The sequence below is a fragment of the Narcine bancroftii genome, chromosome 6 (genome assembly GCF_036971445.1).
Source record: "Narcine bancroftii isolate sNarBan1 chromosome 6, sNarBan1.hap1, whole genome shotgun sequence".
Classification (NCBI taxonomy): domain Eukaryota; kingdom Metazoa; phylum Chordata; class Chondrichthyes; order Torpediniformes; family Narcinidae; genus Narcine; species Narcine bancroftii.
Genome location: NC_091474.1, coordinates 25,818,472 through 25,838,455, shown reverse-complemented (window position 1 = coordinate 25,838,455; position 19,984 = coordinate 25,818,472). Strand labels below are relative to the sequence as shown.

At 45.5% G+C, this 19,984-nt stretch overlaps 1 protein-coding gene across 1 annotated transcript; it reads left to right on the top strand.

Annotated features, from left to right (window-relative positions):
* The first annotated feature begins 17,132 nt into the window (after nt 1–17,132).
* On the top strand, nt 17,133–19,665 carry LOC138735853 (potassium voltage-gated channel subfamily S member 1). Its single transcript, XM_069884372.1, has 2 exons — nt 17,133–18,098; nt 18,881–19,665. The coding sequence occupies exons 1-2, from the start codon at nt 17,133–17,135 to the stop codon at nt 19,316–19,318; spliced, it is 1,404 nt and encodes a 467-aa protein (XP_069740473.1). The 3' UTR covers nt 19,319–19,665.
* The last annotated feature ends 319 nt before the right edge of the window (nt 19,666–19,984 follow it).

Sequence of the window (19,984 nt, the reverse complement as noted above, 5' to 3'; positions counted from 1 at the left end):
ATTCAGCCACCGCTCTCTGAGTGAAGAAGCATCCTCTAATATTTCTCCTAAAATTTTACCCCCTTACCCTCAACTTCTGTCCTCTTATTTCAATCTCCCCTGCTCTCAGGTGGAAGAGTCTACTTGCATCTAATCTATCTACTCCCTTCATAATTTTAAACACCTCTATCAAATCCCCTCTCAACCGTCTACGTTCCAAGGAATAAAGTCCTAACCTCTTCAATCTTTCTCTGTACTCTAGCTATTTTAAGCCAGGCAACCTCTTTGTAAATCTTCTCTGCATCCTTTCTACCTTATCCTTTCTATAATTTGGAGACCAGAACTGAACACAATACTCCAAACTTGGCCTCACCATCGCCTTAAACAGTCATTGTTCAACAGTATTACCCCCTGCAGGAAGAATCTGTTTCCTAGCCCAGCAGTCCTGGTTTTTAGGTTCCCATAGCCCTTTCTTGAAGGTAATGTTTCAAAGATACTGCAGGCTGAATGGTAAGGGTCCTCAATGATTCTCTGAGTCCTCTTTAAGCATCACTCCATGAAGATGTCATTGATAGAGGGAAGGGAGACTCCAGTGATCTTTTCAGTTGTTTTAATCACCCTCCGTACTGACCTTTGATCAGATGCTTTGGACTACCATACCACACTATGATGCAACCAGCCAGGACACAATCTATTGTGCTTTGGTAGAATGTTGTTAGCCTTATCCTCCTCAACCTCCTTAGGAAATGTAGGTGCGGCTGCACCTTTCTGACTAATGAGGAGGAATTGTCGGTTCAGGGTAGGTCGTCCTTTAAATGGATGCCGAGGAACTTTGTGCTCCCTCTCTCTATGACTGAGCCATTGATAATTAGTGGGGAGTGGTCCCTCATCCTCCTGAATGTCACAATTGTCTCCTTTCTCTTTTCCATATTGAGACTCAGGTTGCTGCTCTTACACCATTGAACAAGCTTTTCAACCTCCTCTCTGTAAGCTGACTCATTATTGTTGCCAAAACAAACCTTGAAGAGGTTGAAGAAGGGCTCAGGCCCAAAACGTCAGTTCTATATCTTTACCTCCAATGGACACTGTGTGGTGATATGACCGCCAGCCTACTGCAAGAGGCGATCTCTGTCCCTGCAGGAAGACCACCTAAGGGGCTGACTCCACCTGGACGGCTGTCAATCAGCCAACCTGAGCCAGTCACGTGGGGAGCCACCAAGACTTGAACTGGTGTTCAGACTTTTACTGGAATAAAGCCTGTGGTACAGTCTTTTGAGTTGTGTGCTTGCTTGCTACCTCAGCGCACCACCCACTGCGAGACCTGCTAAGTTCCTCCAGAATTTCTGTGTGTTTTTCCAACAATCACAGCATCTGCAGACTTCCCTGTTTCACCCCCAGGGCCCCATTCCTCCATCACTGTTGTCGATGAGACTAACTACCATTGTGTCATCAGCAAACTTGATGATTCTATTGGAGCTGAACCTGACAGTACATCCAGAGTTAGCAATGTGAACAGTAGTGGGCTGAGCACACAGCCCAGTGGTGCTCCAGTGCTCAGTGAGGGGCTGGAGGTTTTACTGCCAACCCTGACAGACTGGTCTTTCAATCACGAATTTCTGGGTCCAGTTCTACATCTCTGTTCTAGAGGCACGTCCTTTTATTCTGAGACTGAGTCTCTGGTCCTATATTATCCCACTATGCTTTCTTAGGGATACAACCGAGACTTGCATCTTTCTGACTTGCAGTTATCCAACATGAGATGATGCAAGAATATTTCGAGTGTCAGGAGACTGCAGATGCTGGAACCAAGAGCAAAAGCAAACTGCTGGAGGAGCTCAGCGGATATGGCAGCATACAAGGAATGAAATGGACAGTCGCCTGTCCAGTGAAAATCAGGTTTCAGGGATGGGTGATGAATGGACCAAGGTCGACAGATGGAGCTGGCCCTGGGAGACAGGCAGAAGAACGATGGGTGGAAGTAGATAAAGGAGAAAAAAAAGAGAGAATCAGGAAAGAATATTTACATCCTCCTCTTGAAATTGAGTGAAATTTTGTATTGTCAGTGTAGGCCTGCGCGCTTTATCGTTAACCTTCATTTTGCCCCTGTTAATTTTCACGTTCATTTGTTTTATGGAGGTAATTTGCATGTATTCTGCGCGTTGCCCTTGCAATTCCCCCTTCCAATGGGGAAAGGTCTGCTCGACCACTGGGAAAATGCTTTGGAAAAGGAAGAAATAAAACAAGGTATCGTTCTGCGGAAAGGGGGATTCCTTCAGGGAATCCCCGTGTAACATTCTTTGTGACGTCAGCAGCGACATCCCCCGTCTCAGAGTGACGGAGGGGGAGAGAGGAAATATCGAAACCTACACTCAGCTTCAGAGGGGAAAAACAACTAAATGGTCAATAAACCTCGCTCTGCATTCAAGTTTAACCCGAGTCGACATGTCTGATCAGTCCTTCCGTGGGGCTTCCGCTCCGCCCTGCGGGAAATACACCAGCACGCCCACTCTTCCCCCCTACCTCCCTCTTTCTCTCTATCCTAATCCCCTCCCTCTCTCTCTCTCTCTCTGCCCCACCTTGCTCTCTTTTCCACTCTCTCCCCACCTCCCTCTTTCTCTCTCCCCACCTCCCTCTTTCTTTCTCCCCACCCCTTCTCTTCCCCTCTACCTTCCTCTCTCTCCTTCTCTACCTCCCTTTCTCTCCCTCTACCCTTTTTCTTCCTCGCTCTAATCTAACTCCCTCCCCTTTACCTACTCCCGTCTTCTTCCTCCTCTCTCTCTCGCAGTCTTCTCTATCGCCCTTCCTCTTTTCCCTCCCACTCTCTGTCTCTCTTGCTCTCCCCTTCTCTTATTTTCCCCCCTCTTTCTCCTCACTCTCCTCTCTTTTTACCCTTCGTCTCTCCACCATCCATCTATGTTTCTCTCGTCCGCTCTGTTCTTGCTTTTCCTCTGCCTCTCTCTCTTTCGCCTGTCCCTTGCCTCCTCTCTTCTCGTTAACTCTCTCAGTCTGCCTTTGTCTCTACACCTTTCTGGGCGTCTGTGGGTCTCCTTTCTACAGCGTTACTTTCCCTGAATCTACATTTTCTATTCAGTGTCGTGTCTCCCCCCCCCATGTCTGGATGAAGATTCGTCTACCCTCCATCCCCCATCCCCGCCTACAAAGATGTCCCTAGCCCCCCTCTTCCCGATTCCAGCGTCTGCAGCCCCTCTCCCCCATTTCTGTCTCCCCCCCCCCCCTTCTCGTTCTTTCTCCTAGCTTTTCCATTCACTATCTCATGCATTTTTGTTTTCTCTCTGGGCGTACATCTTTCCTTTCTATCTCGTTTTGTTGTTGAGAACCTTCTCTTTTCAGTTTCTCTCTTGAAACTCATTCCTCTTTCTCTCTCTCCTGATTTCACATTTCTGGTTCTCTCCTTACACCTTTCTCCCTCCCTTTCTCTCTCTCTCTCTCTCTCTCTCTCTCTCTCTCTCTATCTATCTATCTATCTACCTCCCTCCCTTCCTCCCCCTCCCTCTCTCACTCACTCATCTCTCCCTATTTCTCTTCCTCCACTCCACCCCCTCCACCGCCTGTAAAATCGTATGATGGAAAAAAAGACACGATTAAAAACGAATAAATTCTGGAAATACGAATTGAGGTTTTATTTCCAATATTGTGGAACTGGTGACAATGGTCTGGTTGGAGCGCAATCCCTGGGTCCGGAGCTCAAGGTTCTCTGTCCTTAGATCGGTTAGTGATCTCGTAAACTACACCCGGACCCCAATCCTCAGCTCAGACTCCTCAAACCCGGGGAATGGACGGCGCTGATCCCGAGAGCCCAGCAGTTCCCCAGTACATGATACTATTCTAACGCTTCCTCCTCAAGCCCCGACTCGCTCTCTTTCTTTCCTCAGCCGCGGCCGAACAGATGCCCTACGCATCTGTGCACACCATTAAGACAATAAGAAATGGCACTACCAGTGGTGTAATTTGTACACTTTAATTTGTCAAACAAATTTAATATAAACTGGAATCCCACATGTATTACTGACAATAAATTTTAGAAAATAACTTGTATTAATCATGAAAGGTGTTGAATCAATTTAAATCCGCAATACTTTCACCATTTCCCTGGCGTTCTTTCATCTCCCCTCGCCTTCGAGCAGACTGCTGTCCCTTTATGTGGAATCCCCTTAATTTTTCCAGACCAAAATCCCACCCTTGACCTGCTGACCAACCCCCCCCCCCCCACCCCCTCCCCGTTCAATGTTGAAAGTTGCCCAACATAAAGACCAGAGAACCAGAGTCCATCCAGGGCGACGCTGGGATCAGATGGGAATTCTGCACGATTGCATGTGGCCCTCCGCTCAGTCCGTCAACCGGTGCCATCACATCTGATGTTACTCCCTGGATTACGTCTCAACCCTGCCAGTCCCTGCACCCTGCATTGTTCCCAGACCCGGGGAACTCCCTTTAACGTCGCTCAAACGGTCGCGGAGGTCGGCTACAGTTTGGGGGCACCGCTGCCAGCAGTGATCTTCCTTGGACGGACCCGGTCTCTGATTCACTCTCCTCAAACCTGGCTAATTCCACTCGCTTCGCTGCTCCCAATCTCTCTCCTTCTCCAAGATAACCGCAAGGAATTTCCCTTCTATCATCCTTCAGGATTCCGATTCCAGGGACTCTTACTGCACAATTTCAATCAGAATCTACCGTAACTAAATCCATTGCTTTTCATCGAGATAGTTGGATGGTCCAAGCCATGAAGTTGAATTAGGGGGAAAAGGTATAAATATACTTTATTTATTCATATAACTAACTCTATCATAAATGTGAATAGTCGTTATGTACGTGCATTTGCTCACACATACACACCACACGAGGAATAGAGAGAGAGAATGGCACACACATATATAGATATAACGTGTGTGTGTATCACTCTCTGCCCCTCCTATTATGTGTGGGGGAGAGAGAGAGGATTTGACTGTGTGTAGATTTATTATATGTTGGTATTGTGGATTCAAATGGATCCAATGTTTAAACATTTCATTACTAATATTAATTCTTGACTCAATGTAATGTGTGCGGGCTTGGTGTAGTTTAAATCAAATTTGCTTCATAAATGACACATTTTGAGTTACAGTTTAATATATATATTTCTGGTGCTACCTTTCCATTGTTTTTAGCAGATGTGCAGTGCATGGTCCCCTCTCTCTCTCTCCCTCTCTCTCTCTCTCTCTCTCTCCTCCTCCTCTCCACCCCCCCCCCCCCACCCCTCTCTCTCGTATCTCTGGGTCTCGTACACATTGTGGATATATTTCAGAATTATTTATTTTACATCATCTCTGTGTAGGTACAAATTGTCTCGGGTCCCTGACGATGCGACGACTTGCGGGACATTCTCAGCTGTCCGGCTTCACCAAGTGAAGACTCCTCATTTCATCTCCGTTCCATCTCCAATCCAGCAACACCCGCAGCGCGGTTAGGACGCCGGCGGGGTGGGACACACGTAGAGAAGTACGCAGCTAGCCCCGAGACTCCAGCGCGACCTGTACTGAACTTTATCCAAGTGTAACATCTCCACCTGCCCGAAAGAAACTGAGACTGGGAGTGGAGTGGAGGGGAGGGGGGCACAGGCACTGAAAGGCCATTAACGGCCTCATTCTCCGCCTAAATACAGTCCCGGGGGTTGACGAAACTTGAATGAACGTTGTTAGGATGCAGCGTGGAGTGGGGATCGGCTAAAACCGAGGCTACTCCTTCCAGGAGAGAGGGTGAATGGTCTGAGCCGCGAGCAAGAGCGCAGGAGCGCGTCAAGGTCGCGCCAGAACCCCGAGTTCAATTAGAAGATCGGAGCGAGAGAGGAAGAGAAAATTGAAGGACTTCTCTCCGGCAGGTATGATCTTACACATCTCTACACTTCAGTTTCCCATTTAATTTATGAAAGGCATTTCCATCTACTTAACCATGCGAAACTGGGGGACTCAGTGAAGAGAGAAGGTCTGTCAACATTTGGGGCCTCTCTCCACCGGAGCTTCTGTGTTTTCCTGCCCGTTGCCCAACACCTCTCCAAGGCTCAAGCCCGAAAGGTTTGACGTTGGTTCTGTATCTTTATCTTTGCCCCATGAAATACACTGTTCGTCCTGCTGAGTTTCTCCAGCATCGTGTTTTTACTTCAGTTATGGTGTTTGCTGACTTTCGTATTTTACGCCTTCTCTTTTCCAAACACCTGGAAGAGGTTTAGTCTCAAATATGCTCCCCCATGAAACTCCAGACACCTGTCACCCCGTGCCTTACTATATTTTCCCCCTGCGGGAGGCCAGTTCCTTTTAAATACACATTTCAGGCAGGGCCTATATACTTAAAATGGGCGGATATGTTCAAAAGGAGTTAAAGAAATCTGGGGTCGAGTGCAAAGCATAAAGTTACTGGAGAAACTCACCAGCATCTGTAGGAAGTAAAATGTACTTTTCGAAGCCGCCCACTCATTGGAGGAACAAGATCAGCAGTCTCCAACCAGAAGGCATCAATATCAACTTAGCCAAGTTCCTTCTCCAAGACCCCCTGACCTGATCTCTCTCCCTCATCCCTCTGCCTCCTTTCCTCAGGCTCCCCCACCCCTTCCCTTCCTTCTCTCAGAGAGATTCCCGCTGTCCTCTCTTCCATCACTTCTACCCTCCCTCCCTCCCTCCTGTATCCATCTCTTACCTGTTAGACAAGAGAAGGGGAGAAAGGTAGGATAAGAGAGGGGGAAGGGGATATAGAGAAGGGAAGAGGAGTGTGGGGTAGAAGAAAAGAGAGACTAGTGGAAGAGAGACTGGGAAAGGGATGAGAGATGACAACCATTCCAATGTTGAAGTAAATTTTGGACAGATACAGTGATGTGATAGGTTTAGGGATATGGGCCAGAAGCAGGCAGGTGGGAGTGGTGTGGGAGGAATATTTTGGATGGCATGAGAAAATTGGGCCAAAGAGCCTGTTTCCTTGCTGTGTGACTCTGTGCTTATGAAAAGGGAGAGAAGGGATTTGAGGTAAGGAGGGAGGGAGAGAGAGAGACTGGGGAAGGGGAGAAAAGGGGGAGAGAGAATGGACAGGAAGAAAGAGAGACTGGGGGAAGGGAAAGAATGAGAAAGGGATAAGAGCAAATAATTACCAGTGAGGATCTGAGCAATCAGCTGAGGTCAGACATGTAAATAATGCACTCAATGGGGTTTCCTCCCCTTCATTCTTGCCTCTTAGAAATATAAACCTGGAAAATAATTTGGAGGTTGGGTTATTACCCAAAGAACTGCTGTGTTAGAGGTGTGTCATACAATCAAATATTTCTCCCATCACTGGGGCCAATGAGCATTCCTCCCAGATCTAGGAAGTGATAGAACTGAGAAATTGCCCTCCAGTGATTGAATAGTTAAGTTCATCCCCTCATCTGTGTAGTTTCAGCTGTTTGAAGGGCAGATGAAATAATTCCGTTTTGCATTCTTGGCATTAATTCCTTGTGAGAACACACTTACACACACACATTCTGTCACTGTGGCTTGGATCAATGGCAAGGTGCAATGGTTCAGCTGACTTTCTGGTTTTCTCTCTCTCCCATTCTAACCCCGTCCTCCTCCTCCTCCCTTCTCTTCTCCACCCTTTCTGTTCCTTAGCCTCTTCTCCCTTCATTAATCTGTTTCTATCCTTTTTTTCTCTGGCCTAACCCCAAGTCAAATGCTAGGCTGCTTAGAAATCGAGACTGAAATTAATTAGCATTGAGGGTTTGGGCGAAGAATGAGGCTGAGGGAAAGACCAAAAAAGTAAACTACTTTCAAGATTCAAGATTATTTTATTGTGATGTAATAAAACAAGAAATGTGTTGTTACACAAAATTTCCTTTAGTTCTCTGTGAGGCAGACCAAGATTCACCATCAGCAGAAATTGCCCAGCACCCCTTAGAGATAGAGAAGAAGAAGCAAAGGAGAATCCCCCCCACCCCCCCCCCCCCCAAAGCCACTGAATGTCCATGGCTTCGCCTCCAGGCAGCACTCCAGATGCAAAGCCGTGACACGATCAGGAAGACTCCATTACCCTTTGACATCCCAGTTCCAATACCAGATACCCCCTTCAGCCAGTCTTAAGCCAGACTCCAGCAATCTGCAACCTGGTGTAAGTCTTTCAACTGCAGGTGCCAGCAGCCCACATTCTATGTGGTTACCATGCCTCAAGTCATCAACAGCCCACCGCCTCTTTGTTCTTCAGCCTCAGAGCCCCTCAATGGTCTGCTGCCAAGGGACATACCTTCTGCTTCTCCTTCTCAAACGGGGGTGGGGCTGGTCTAATTAACATTTATTTTTGCATGTTGTAATATTCCCTCCCTCTCTCCTCATTTCTCTCTTCTCACCCCACCCAGAATACTAAAGTAGTATCGAAGAAATCATTGCATGTGAATTGATGTTTATAAAGTTGAGCATCGCAGTCCGATCAGGTCCCCACCAAGAAACTTATAGCGGCGGCTTCTTCCAGGCAATCTGCTGAATGATACCAGTAGCCATCACCAATTAACTGCAATAATTCGATAGATGGGATTACAAAAATGAGCTACTATTTTAATTGTTGAAGCTCTAAAGCTTATCTCTGGATAAAGACTCATTCTATGGTGTAATTATTCAGTCCTTGATAATATATGATAAGAGAGGTTATTGTCACATACATTCTTTCTTTGGCTTGGCTTCGCGGACGAAGATTTATGGAGGGGGTAAAAAGTCCACGTCAGCTGCAGGCTCGTTTGTGGCTGACAAGTCCGATGTGGGACAGGCAGACACGGTTGCAGCGGTTGCAAGGGAAAATTGGTGGGTTGGGGTTGGGTGTTGGGTTTTTCCTCCTTTGTCTTTTGTCAGTGAGGTGGGCTCTGCGGTCTTCTTCAAAGGAGGTTGCTGCCCACCGAACTGTGAGGCGCCAAGATGCACGGTTTGAGGCGAGATCAGCCCACTGGCGGTGGTCAAAATTAGTACTGTACAATAAACCAACATTTTTACTTGCAGCAGCCTCACAGATGTATCAATTCTAATTGTATACAGTAAATGAGCCATGAGTCAAAAATAGATAATAAAAATAAAATGACAGATAAATATTCACAGTTGCAGTTAATGCAAAAAAATGTGGTTTCAAAAAAATATGCAAGGATAAATATTCATAGTTGTAGTTACTGGATAGTTCGAAACATACTGGGGAGTGTAGGTTAATTGGCTGTAAATTGAGCAGCACGGACTCGTGGGCTGAAATGGCCTGTTACTGTTCTATATGTCTAAATTATTTAAATAAAAAAATGTTCTACCAAGCATCACATTTATTCCTCATTTATTCCTCCTTGCTTTCCTGATGGTTTCCCATTGTATATTTATCTAATTCACTTCTAAACATTGCTGGTGAATTAGTCTTTCAGGCAGTACATTCTAGATACAGTAATTCATTGGGGAAAGGAATTGTTTCCTAGAGTCATGGACCCAAACAGCAGAAAACAGACTCTACAGCCCAACTCATCCTTGCAGAATTATCTACCTGAACTGGTCCTATTTGCCTGCATTTAATCCATATCCCTCGAAACCTTGACGGTAAACAAGAAATCTACAGAAGCTGGGGGCTGGAGAGATTTACAACAAGAGGTCACAACTTCAGGATTGAAGGTGCCCATTTAAAACAGAGATATGGAGGAATTTCTTTAACCAGAAAATGGTGAACCTCTGGAATTTGCTATCATGGGTTGCTGTCTGGTTATTGGGTGCATTTAAGGCAAAGACTGATAACTATCTGAATAGCCAGAGTATCAAAGGTTATGGGAGGAGGCAGGGGAGTGGGGCTGAGTAGGAGAATGGATCAGCTTATGATAGAATGGCAGAGCAGACTCAATGGGCTAAATGGCCTACTTCTGCTCCTGTATCTGATTGTCTTTGGTCCAAGTTTAAATGCCTTGTAATTGTTCCCGCCTCAAGCACTCCCTCTGGAATCTCTATATGCAAAAGATGACCCTCAGGTCCCTTTTAAACTTTTCTGAATGGCCTAATTTCTGACCTACAGTTGGGTTCCATGTACCATTCTACCAGTGCTTTCTTTCTGTACTGTACTTGGTACAAAGTCATGAGTTATATCTGGCAATGCAGCTCTCCCATTGACCTGAACTACTCTGATAAACAAAATACCTTCAGGTCCAAGCAGTTATTGACACTTATTCTAATTGAAGAAGATTCCTAGTTCTGTCATTTTGTAGCTGCAAACAAAATAAGCCAAAATATTCCTCTGATAGACATTTCACTCATCTTGAGGTGTCCCATCCTGTCTATTACAGGAAAGAAACAGTAATGTGCTTTGGAATTGGTCTAGGTTAAGGTTAAGGGGAGAATTAGTCAATGCACTCACTTTGATGAAGGATTTTGATTCAGTAACTGAGAAGTTGTACACAGAGGGAGAAACTTCAGTTGTTTGAGATCTCTTTGAAAATGACCAGCAAGCAATATTACACATTGCGCAAATTTGATCTAAAGCGATAAAGGAAGCAGATTCAAAAGCAAATTACCGAAGATGCTGGAAATATGAAATAGAAACATAGAAAATGGGTGCAGCAGGCCATTCATCCATTTGAGGCTGCTCCCCCATTCAATATAAACGTGGCCTCAGTCCCTGATTTCTCTCCATTCCCCCGATCCCTTTAACATTCCAAATCCCTTCAATAACATTTTGTGGCAGGGAGTATGACAAGTTCACAACTCTCTGAATGAAGAAGTTTCTCCACGTCTCAGACCTGATCATTAGAGGGTAATCCTTTGTTCTGGTCTTGAACATTCTTCCTGCGTCTAACCTGTCTAGTCCTGTCTGAATTTTATACGTCTGATTCTCCCAAATTCCATAGAGTGTAACCTTGGACTGTCCAGTTCTTCTTCGTCCATCTGTCCTGCAGTCTGGTGAACCTTCACTGTATCCTCTCAAGGGCACAAAACCCTTCCTTAGATGAAGAGATCTAAACTCATGATGTGGCTTCACCAAGCCCTGTACAACTGTAGTCAGACCTTCCTGCTTCTATATTCAAAACCTGTCACAACAAAGACCATCTTCTGTACCTGCATTCCAAACTTCACTGACTGATGCACCAGGTCTCATTGTACCTCCCTTTTCTGCCTTCCTATTTTTGCCACCAAAATGGATGACCTCACATTTATCTACATTAAACTACATCTCAGAATCAGATATTTTTTGTCATGAACAAGTCACAAAACTTGTTGTTTTGTAGCAGCCTCACAGTGCAGATATTGCCAAAGAATTACATTTAAAAATAAATAAATTAGTGCAAAAATACAAGGAAGTGAGGTAGTGTTTGTGGTTTATTGTCCATCCAGAAATCTGATGGAGGAGGGAAAGAAGGTGTCCTTTTGCCGCTGGGTGTTCGTCTTCAGGCTCCTGTACCTCCTTCCTGATGGGAGCTGTGTGAAGAGGGCATGGCCTGGGTGGTGGGGGTCCTGGAGGATAGAGGCTGTTTTCTTAAGACACTTCCTCTGTAGATGATGGAGTGAAGCCTGTGATGGTACTGGCCAAGTTCACAACTCTCTGTAGTTTTTTTAAATTGTCCTGTACTAGACAGAGACATAACTAATCAGAACGCTCTCCATGGTAAGCCTGTAGAAAGTTGGAAGAGTTCGTACCAAATCTATTCAAATTCCTCACAAAGTATAGCCGCTGGTGAGCCTTCTTAGTGATTGCATTGACATGGAGACACCAAGACTGATCCTCAGAGATGTTGACACCCAGGAACTTGAAGCTCTTACCCTTTCCACTGCTGAACCCTCGATGAGGACTGGTTTATGTTCACTTGATTTCCACAATCAGCTCCTTGGTTTTGCTAATGTTGAGTGCAAGGTTGTTGTTGGGCTCCACTCAACTAGTTGATGTATCTCCCTCCTGTACCCTTCCTCATTGCCTTCTGTGATTCTGCTGATGACCATGGTGTCATCGGCAAATTTGTAGAAGGCATTTGAATTGTGCCTGGCTACACATCATGGGCATAGAGCGAGTAGAGCAGTGGGCTAAGCACTCATCTTTGAGGTGGATCGTCACTGTCTCTGATCCGTACTGACTGGTCTTCTGATGAAGAAATCAAGGATCCAGTTGCAGAGATGGGTGCAGAGGCCCAGGTTGTGGAGCTTGTTGACCAGCACTGAAGGAATGATGGTGTTGAAAGCTGGGTGGACAGATGCTGCACATTTGTCCACTCCTCATCTGTCACCCTGCAGCATCTTGGAATCTCCCTCACTGCTTACACTGCCAACCAGCTCAGTGACATCGCAAACTCACAGATAGTACATATAAATCCTTCGTCAAGATCAGTGGACCCCAACCTTTTTTTTTTCCCCACTCACATACCACGTTAAGTTCTTTTTCTTTCTTCTTTCTTTGGCTTGGCTTCGCGGACGAAGATTTATGGAGGGGGTAAAAAGTCCACGTCAGCTGCAGGCTCGTTTGTGGCTGACAAGTCCGATGCGGGACAGGCAGACACGGTTGCAGTGGTTGCAGGGGAAAATTGGTTGGTTGGGGTTGGGTGTTGGGTTTTTCCTCCTTTGCCTTTTGTCAGTGAGGTGGGCTCTGCGGTCTTCTTCAAAGGAGGTTGCTGCCCGCCAAACTGTGAGGCGCCAAGATGCACGGTTTGAGGCGTTATCAGCCCACTGGCGGTGGTCAATGTGGCAGGCACCAAGAGATTTCTTTAGGCAGTCCTTGTACCTTTTCTTTGGCGCACCTCTGTCACGGTAACCACAGAGCATCTATGGCATAAATAATAAAAGAAAATAAAAGCAGGGGATCCTGAGAACAGTCATCAGCTCAGGTTAAATGACAGATGCTGGGTGGTCTGTTGAATATTTCCTGCATATTCTATTTCTAATAATATATCTCGCCTGTGAGTCGGACGAGTGTGTGTAAGCAAGAATAAATTGATACTCTGTCAAAAGGCTGGCATGGACAAAAGTCACCTACCTCTGTGTTGTTAAAATCAATGACTCCTTGAAACGTGCCTTCTATCATCCTTTTATTGAAGGACTTTGTAGTCAGTGATGCTTTCTCCAAGCTTATGCAGGCTCATAATGCAGGGAATGGAACAGCAGGGTATATTACCCCAATATTCGGGCAATGGCAAAATTTTAGTCCCAATGTAATGAGTGATATCTGCAGGTACTTCTGTTCCTGCTTCCTTGTGTGTTTATCCAGGTTCCCCTTAAATATTTCTCTGCCTCAACTACCCACATCTCGAGGAAGTGATGTTGAGGCTTTATATAAAGCAATAATGAGGCCTCACTTGGAGTACGGTGTACAGTTTTAGGCTCCTTATTTAAGAAAGGATGTGCTGGGATTGGAGAGGTTTCAGACCAGATTCACAAGCGTGATTCCTGGAACAAAGGGATTTGCAGATGAGGAGCATTTGATAGCTCTTGGACTGTACTCCTTGGAGTTCACAAGAATGAGGGGGGAACCTCATAGAAGCATTTTGAATGTTGAGATGTCAGAGTAGATGTGACAAAGTTGTTTCCCATGGTGGGGGTGGGGGAGGGGTCAAGAACAGGAGAGTACAACTTCAGGATTGAAGGGCACCCATTTAAAACAAATTTTTCTTTAGCTAGAGAGTGGTAATCCTCTGGAATTTGCTGCCATGGCCGGCTGCGAATGTCAGATTATTGGGTGTATTTCAGGGAGAGATTGATGGATATCTAAACTATCAGTGTATCAAAGGTTATGGGGGAAAGGGATCAGCTCATAATGGAATGGCAGGGTGGACTTGACAGGCCCAGTAGCCTACTTCTGCTCCTACATCTTATGGTTCTAGCTCCTCTTTAAATAAGAAAATGTCTCCTGAATTCTCTGCAGGTTGGTTAGTCATCATGTAGGAGAGGAGATTTTAGTTCCTCAAGTCTACTCTGCTGTTCAATAAGATGAATAAGTTACCTGTGATCACTCTCCGGGCTGCCTTTCTCTGTAACTCCACACTTCTGCAGTGTCTTATTTGTTATACTATGTAAGGGAATGTCTGGCTGGACTGCAGGCTAAACAAACTTTCTTACTGTAGCTTGATATATCAAGTGAAAAACAGAAGTTTACAGACACTGAGATTGTAGTAAAAACACACAAAATTGTTGGAGGAGCTCAGCCGGTTTCACAGCATCCAAAGGAAGCAAAGATATCTTTATCTGCTATCGACACTGTGAGACCGGCTGAGTTCCTTCAACATGTCTCTGTGTTTTTACTTGATAAATCAAGATCAAGATTCTTTTATTGTCATGTAATAAAACAGTAAAATGTAATATTACACAACATTTCCTTTTGTAAGTCAGACATAGAGTCGTCATTAGCACCCCTTACAGTAAGAGAAAAAGAAGCAAAAGAGAGTCCCTTTAGAGGAACTGATTGTCCTTGGATTCACCTCCAGCGCTCCCACAGCCTCTGTAGTCACATAGATTCTTGTTCGATTCGTCAGCAACCCGAGCTCCGGATCCAAACCTCTGACACAATCAGGAAGCCTTCAACGTCCAGGCCCCTTTGGGAGCCCATATTGCCCTCAGGACCTTCTGGTTCTGATACCTGGTTCCCACGACCAGTCTCCAGCAGTCTTGAGCCTGTGTGGGACCTTCAGCCATTGAACCCCTCGCTGGTCTGCTGCCATGGTCAACATCCTTATAGGACAAGTCATGTGATAATAAGCTTGAATTTGAACTAAATCCATCTTTCCCTCAAACCCTCAAAAATTACTTGGTGAAGGGGCCAGAAGCAGAAATCTCCACAAATCATTCCAGCAAAGAATTTGGGATGAGTTTGGAACTTGGTACTCCAAAGTACAGTGGAGGAATAAAACATAGATGAATAGTTGGTAATCTGACCCTTGAGACTGAAATTTATGGTTTCAAGAGATTTGAGCATGAAAATCTGGACTAGCTGTTCAGCGAAACCCTGAGAGAGTACTGCAGTGTTGGAGCTCAGGTTCGATGGATAAGCTCTAAAACAAAGACCTCGTCTGCTCTCATAGGTGAATGTAAAGTATCCTCTGGTTCTATCTTGGTGCTTTTCTGGCCAATATTTATTTTGTAAATGGTAGGGGCCTTTGTTGTAAACATTATATAATGTACATATGCACCAAAATTCTTATTTTTTGAATATTTTATTTTAAAAGACTCATCAAGCAAATATATACAAACAATATGGTATTTTCTTTTCACACAATATAATATCATATAATATAATAAAAATAAAGTATTTCCCCCCTTCTGCAGATATTAAATAAACCGTAAAAGGCAAAGGAAGATTTTTTAAAAAATTAATACAATGTTCCACAACCTTAATTCAGCCTCTTCTTTATTTATCTGGCAGGACAGTTTCTATTTTAATTTTTGAGCCCTGAAATTCTTATTTTCTGCAGCTGAACAGTTACTTTGCAAAAATAAAAACAATTCCATAGTATGCATGACCACATAGAAATGGGTAATATGTATAAATATAAAAGATAAATAGATAAAAAATATTCTCAGTTTCACTTCACACAAGAAAAACCGTGGCGTTTCACTAGTACAGAAAAGACCTCCACTGGGCTGTGTCCACCATCTCCAAAAGATACTGGACACATCACAGGGAAAACCCTTCCCACCATTGAGAACCTCTACAGGGAACACTGCAGTTTGAGAGCAGCAGCAATCATCAAGGATCCACACCACCTTGGACACACTCTATTCTCGCTGCTGCCATCAGGAAAGAGGTATCCGCGCCACAAGACTCACACCACCAGGTTCAGGAACAGCTGCTACCCCTCCACCATTGGACTCCTCAACAACAAACTCAATTAAGGACTCCTACTTTTGTACACTATTTTTTTTAAAAATTTCTCTGCATTGCAGTCAGTTTATTTACATTTTGCTATCTGTTTAAAATTCTTTATTTGCTTACATGTGTTCATTTTGTATAGTTTTTTTTGTACTACCAATAAGTGGTAATTCTGCTTGGCCCACAAGAAAAAGAATCTCAGGATTGTATATGATTCCACGTATGTACTTTGACAATATATCTGAAATCTGAATCTGAAATTTAGACATAAAGCAGAGTTACAGGCCCTTTTGGCCCACGATCCCATACTCCCTAAATACCCCAATTAACACAACTCCTGAATGTTTTGAAGGGAAGGAGGAAACTTGAGCATCCAGAGGAAACCCACACAGACAGAGAGATAACATACAAACTCCTTACAGACAGCATTGGATTTGACCCCCAGTTAGCATCGCACTAACTGCAATGCTTACCGTGCCACCCTTGTGATCATAGAGCTCTACAGCGTGGAAACAGGCCCTTTGGCCCAACCTGCCCACACTGACTAAAACATCCTACCCACGCATGTCCCTTCTGCCTGTGTTTGGACCTCCCTTTACTAACCTAATCATGAACTATGTCAGGACAACTGCTCTGCTCTGTACTATTGAAATATTATTTTTTATTCTGAAAGTGACTATTTGTTCATCTCTATTTTTATATGTATTATCTTGTTTCCTGCCTCATTGCATTGTGCTAATTTAATATATTCTATTGTTGGTGTATCATATGCACCTGTGTGGCTGCAGCAAGTAAGAATTTCAGTACATCTGTTTTCTTCTTTGGCTTGGCTTCGCGGACGAAGATTTATGGAGGGGGTAAATGTCCACGTCAGCTGCAGGCTCGTTTGTGGCTGACAAGTCCGATGCGGGACAGGCAGACACGGTTGCAGCGGTTGCCGGGGAAAATTGGTGGGTTGGGGTTGGGTGTTGGGTTTTTCCTCCTTTGCCTTTTGTCTGTACATTGTACTTATGTATATGACAATGAACTCTCATACTCCTTCTGACTCAGAACCTCATAATGTTCCCATTAATCTCCACTGTCTAGTACAGTAAAATCCCCTGAATCTGGCACCTATGGGGATTAGTAGATGCCGGATAAGTAAATTTTCAGGCTGTTTGAGATTGCATGTTGCATGATTGGCAAACTTACTGCTAGGGGTGCCAATTTAAATTTTTTGTATTCTTACCTATTTATTTTCAGCGATTTTTGCTTAAGTCTGCTGGTTGCTTGAATTCTGCATAACGGGTATTTACTGTACAAGCACATCTCCTTATCTGTTCCCAGGTTAGTACAGATCTGTACTGCTGGTTACCATGGTGAACGAGACATCCCGAACCTGGGATCCGAAGTTTGAGGATCAAGCTATCAATGTGAATGTCGGCGGACTGAAGCAGAAGTTGAGCTCCAACACCCTCTCCAAGTTCCCCAACACCAGGCTCGGGCAGTTACTGGCCTGTGACTCGGAGGAGTCCATCCTCCGGATCTGTGATGACTATGATGTCTCGAAGAGAGAGTTCTACTTCGACCGGCACCCGGGACTTTTCCCGTATCTACTCAACTTCTACCAAACCGGGAAGCTGCACATGATGGATGAACTCTGCGTCTTCTCATTCTCGCAGGAGATCGAGTACTGGGGCATCAATGAGTTCTTCCTGGACTCCTGCTGCAGCTACCGGTACCATGAGCGCAAGACTGAGAGCAGACGCAAGAATTGGGATGATGAGAGTGAGCTCAGCAGCATCGACACCTCCCCGGATGACATCTCCAATTTCAACCGGGATCTGTTGAGATTTCAGGGGATGAAGTACGGCAACTGCAGGAAACAGCTCTGGTTGACCTTGGAGAACCCTGGCTACTCCATCCCAAGCAGACTCTTTAGCTTCATGTCCATCAGCGTGGTATTGGGCTCCATTGCCACCATGTGCATTCACAGCATGCCCAGGTACCAGATGTTTGATGAACATGGGGTGGAAATCGATGACCCCAGGCTACAGATCGTGGAGTACTTTTGCATTGCCTGGTTCTCAATGGAGGTCTGCTCGCGGCTCCTCTTGACCCCCAATGTCAAGAGGTTTTGCTTCAACCCGCTCAACATAATTGACATCATATCTGTGCTCCCGTTTTACGCAACTCTGTTGGTGAACCTGATCATTGGCCATTCCATGGATCTAGGGAACCTGGGCAAGGTGATCCAAATCCTCAGGCTGATGAGGATTTTCCGGGTGCTCAAGTTAGCACGCCACTCAACAGGGCTACGATCGTTAGGAGCCACCTTAAAGGTCAGAAGGGATTATTTCCACTCGCGCAATCAGAGTATTACCTTTTCCTTTGTGGTTTCTTTATTGGTGAGGAATCAAGGAACTATTCAAATTTGGTTTACAAAGAATCCTTATTGCAATGGGGCGGGATCACCATAGTTGGGAAGTCTCCATGCAATGGAATCAGAATTAGAATTTATTGTCATGAACATGTCACAGAATTTGTTATTTTTTTGGGAGAGGGATATTGGTGATGCCACATTTACAGTAGAGTCTTGAGCTTAGTACACTAATACTTGAATCAGAGGTGGCTCAGGTAAATAAAACAGTAAGTGCTGGAAACACTCAGCAAATCAGGTGGCATCTGTGGAGAGAGAACCCCTTAACTTTTCATGACAGAGCCACTGCCTCACAGTGCCAGGTTCAATCCTGACCTCATCTTCCTTCCATCTGGCCTTTTTGTTTCTCTTGTCCCTCTCTTCCTTTGTCTGGCACTTGCCAGTCAACGTGGCATGGTTAGCATAGTTGTTAGCTCAATGCTGTTGGAGTGCCAGCGACCTGGGTTTGAATCCTAGAAAGTCTATAAGGAGTTTGCATGTTCTCCCCATGTCTGTGTGGATTTCGTCCAGGGGATCTGGTTTCCTCCCGCCCTTCAAAACGTTGTAGGCTAATTGGGTATAATTGGGCAGCATGGGCTCGTGGGCTGAAAGGGCCTGTATGTCTAATAAATTTTAAATTTATAGCATGGCACTAACTGTGTTGGCCAAAACATATACTGATGGTGTTTTACATCTGTCTTACAGCACAGTTACCGGGAGGTGGGCATCCTTCTGCTCTACCTGGGCGTCGGGGTGTGCGTCTTCTCCGGAATGGCGTACACAGCCGAGAAGGACGAGGACGTCGGGCTGGACACCATCCCGGCCTGCTGGTGGTGGGGCACAGTGAGCATGACGACGGTTGGCTATGGGGACGTGGTGCCCATCACCGTGGCTGGCAAGCTGGCTGCCTCGGGCTGCATCCTTGGTGGCATCCTGGTGGTGGCTCTGCCCATCACCATCATCTTCAATAAGTTCTCCCACTTCTACCGGCAGCAGAAAGCACTGGAGGAGGCAGTGAGGGGGAGCCGGCGGGTGGGGAGAGATGTGGATGAAAATGGAGAGGGGGCAGAGCCAGGGCGGCTGAGCCATGGAGCTTCACAAAACTCATTTGCATCCGAGGACCAAGAGCCAGCCACAAAGTGAGGCTTACCGATGTGCAGAGGACTGATTGATAGAATCTATATTAGATTGCAGAGCTTTCATTACCCAGGGCGATTCTGAGTGAATAAGGATTGTTGTCAGTTCTTTATAATTGCTACATGTATGTGTGTTCCAGCCACAGCCTGAGAGAACTTCCTTCTGTAGGATGAAGGCAGCCAGATCGAGGGTGTGTGGCTCAGTTACCCATATCGCATTCAGGGTCTCAGCCTGTGCAGGTTTCCTGCCTTCTTCAACTGCCCAACCATCACTGCACCCCTCGCCCATTCTCATCAAACCTCACCACCCTTGGCCGAAAACACTCCACCTGAGGGACCCAGTGGATCAGGCAGCATCCGGGGGTGGGGGAGGGAGGGAATAGAATGTTCAACGCTTTGGGCCGGGAGCCCACCCCTCCCCATCAGCACTGGAAAGACTCGACTGTTCTTCCTCTCTCATGGATGCTGTTCGTCACATTGAGTCCTTCCAGCAGCTTGATTTGTTACTCCAGATTCCAGTATCTGTGGTCTCTCCAACGTGTCCGCACCAACCTTCAGTTAGTTACACAAAGCAATAATGGAAATTCAACCCTCACTGGGGAAGAGTGATCAAAATCCTCAACTGGACTTTCCAGCTCCAATGCCAATCAGTCTACAAACAGCAGCAAGGATT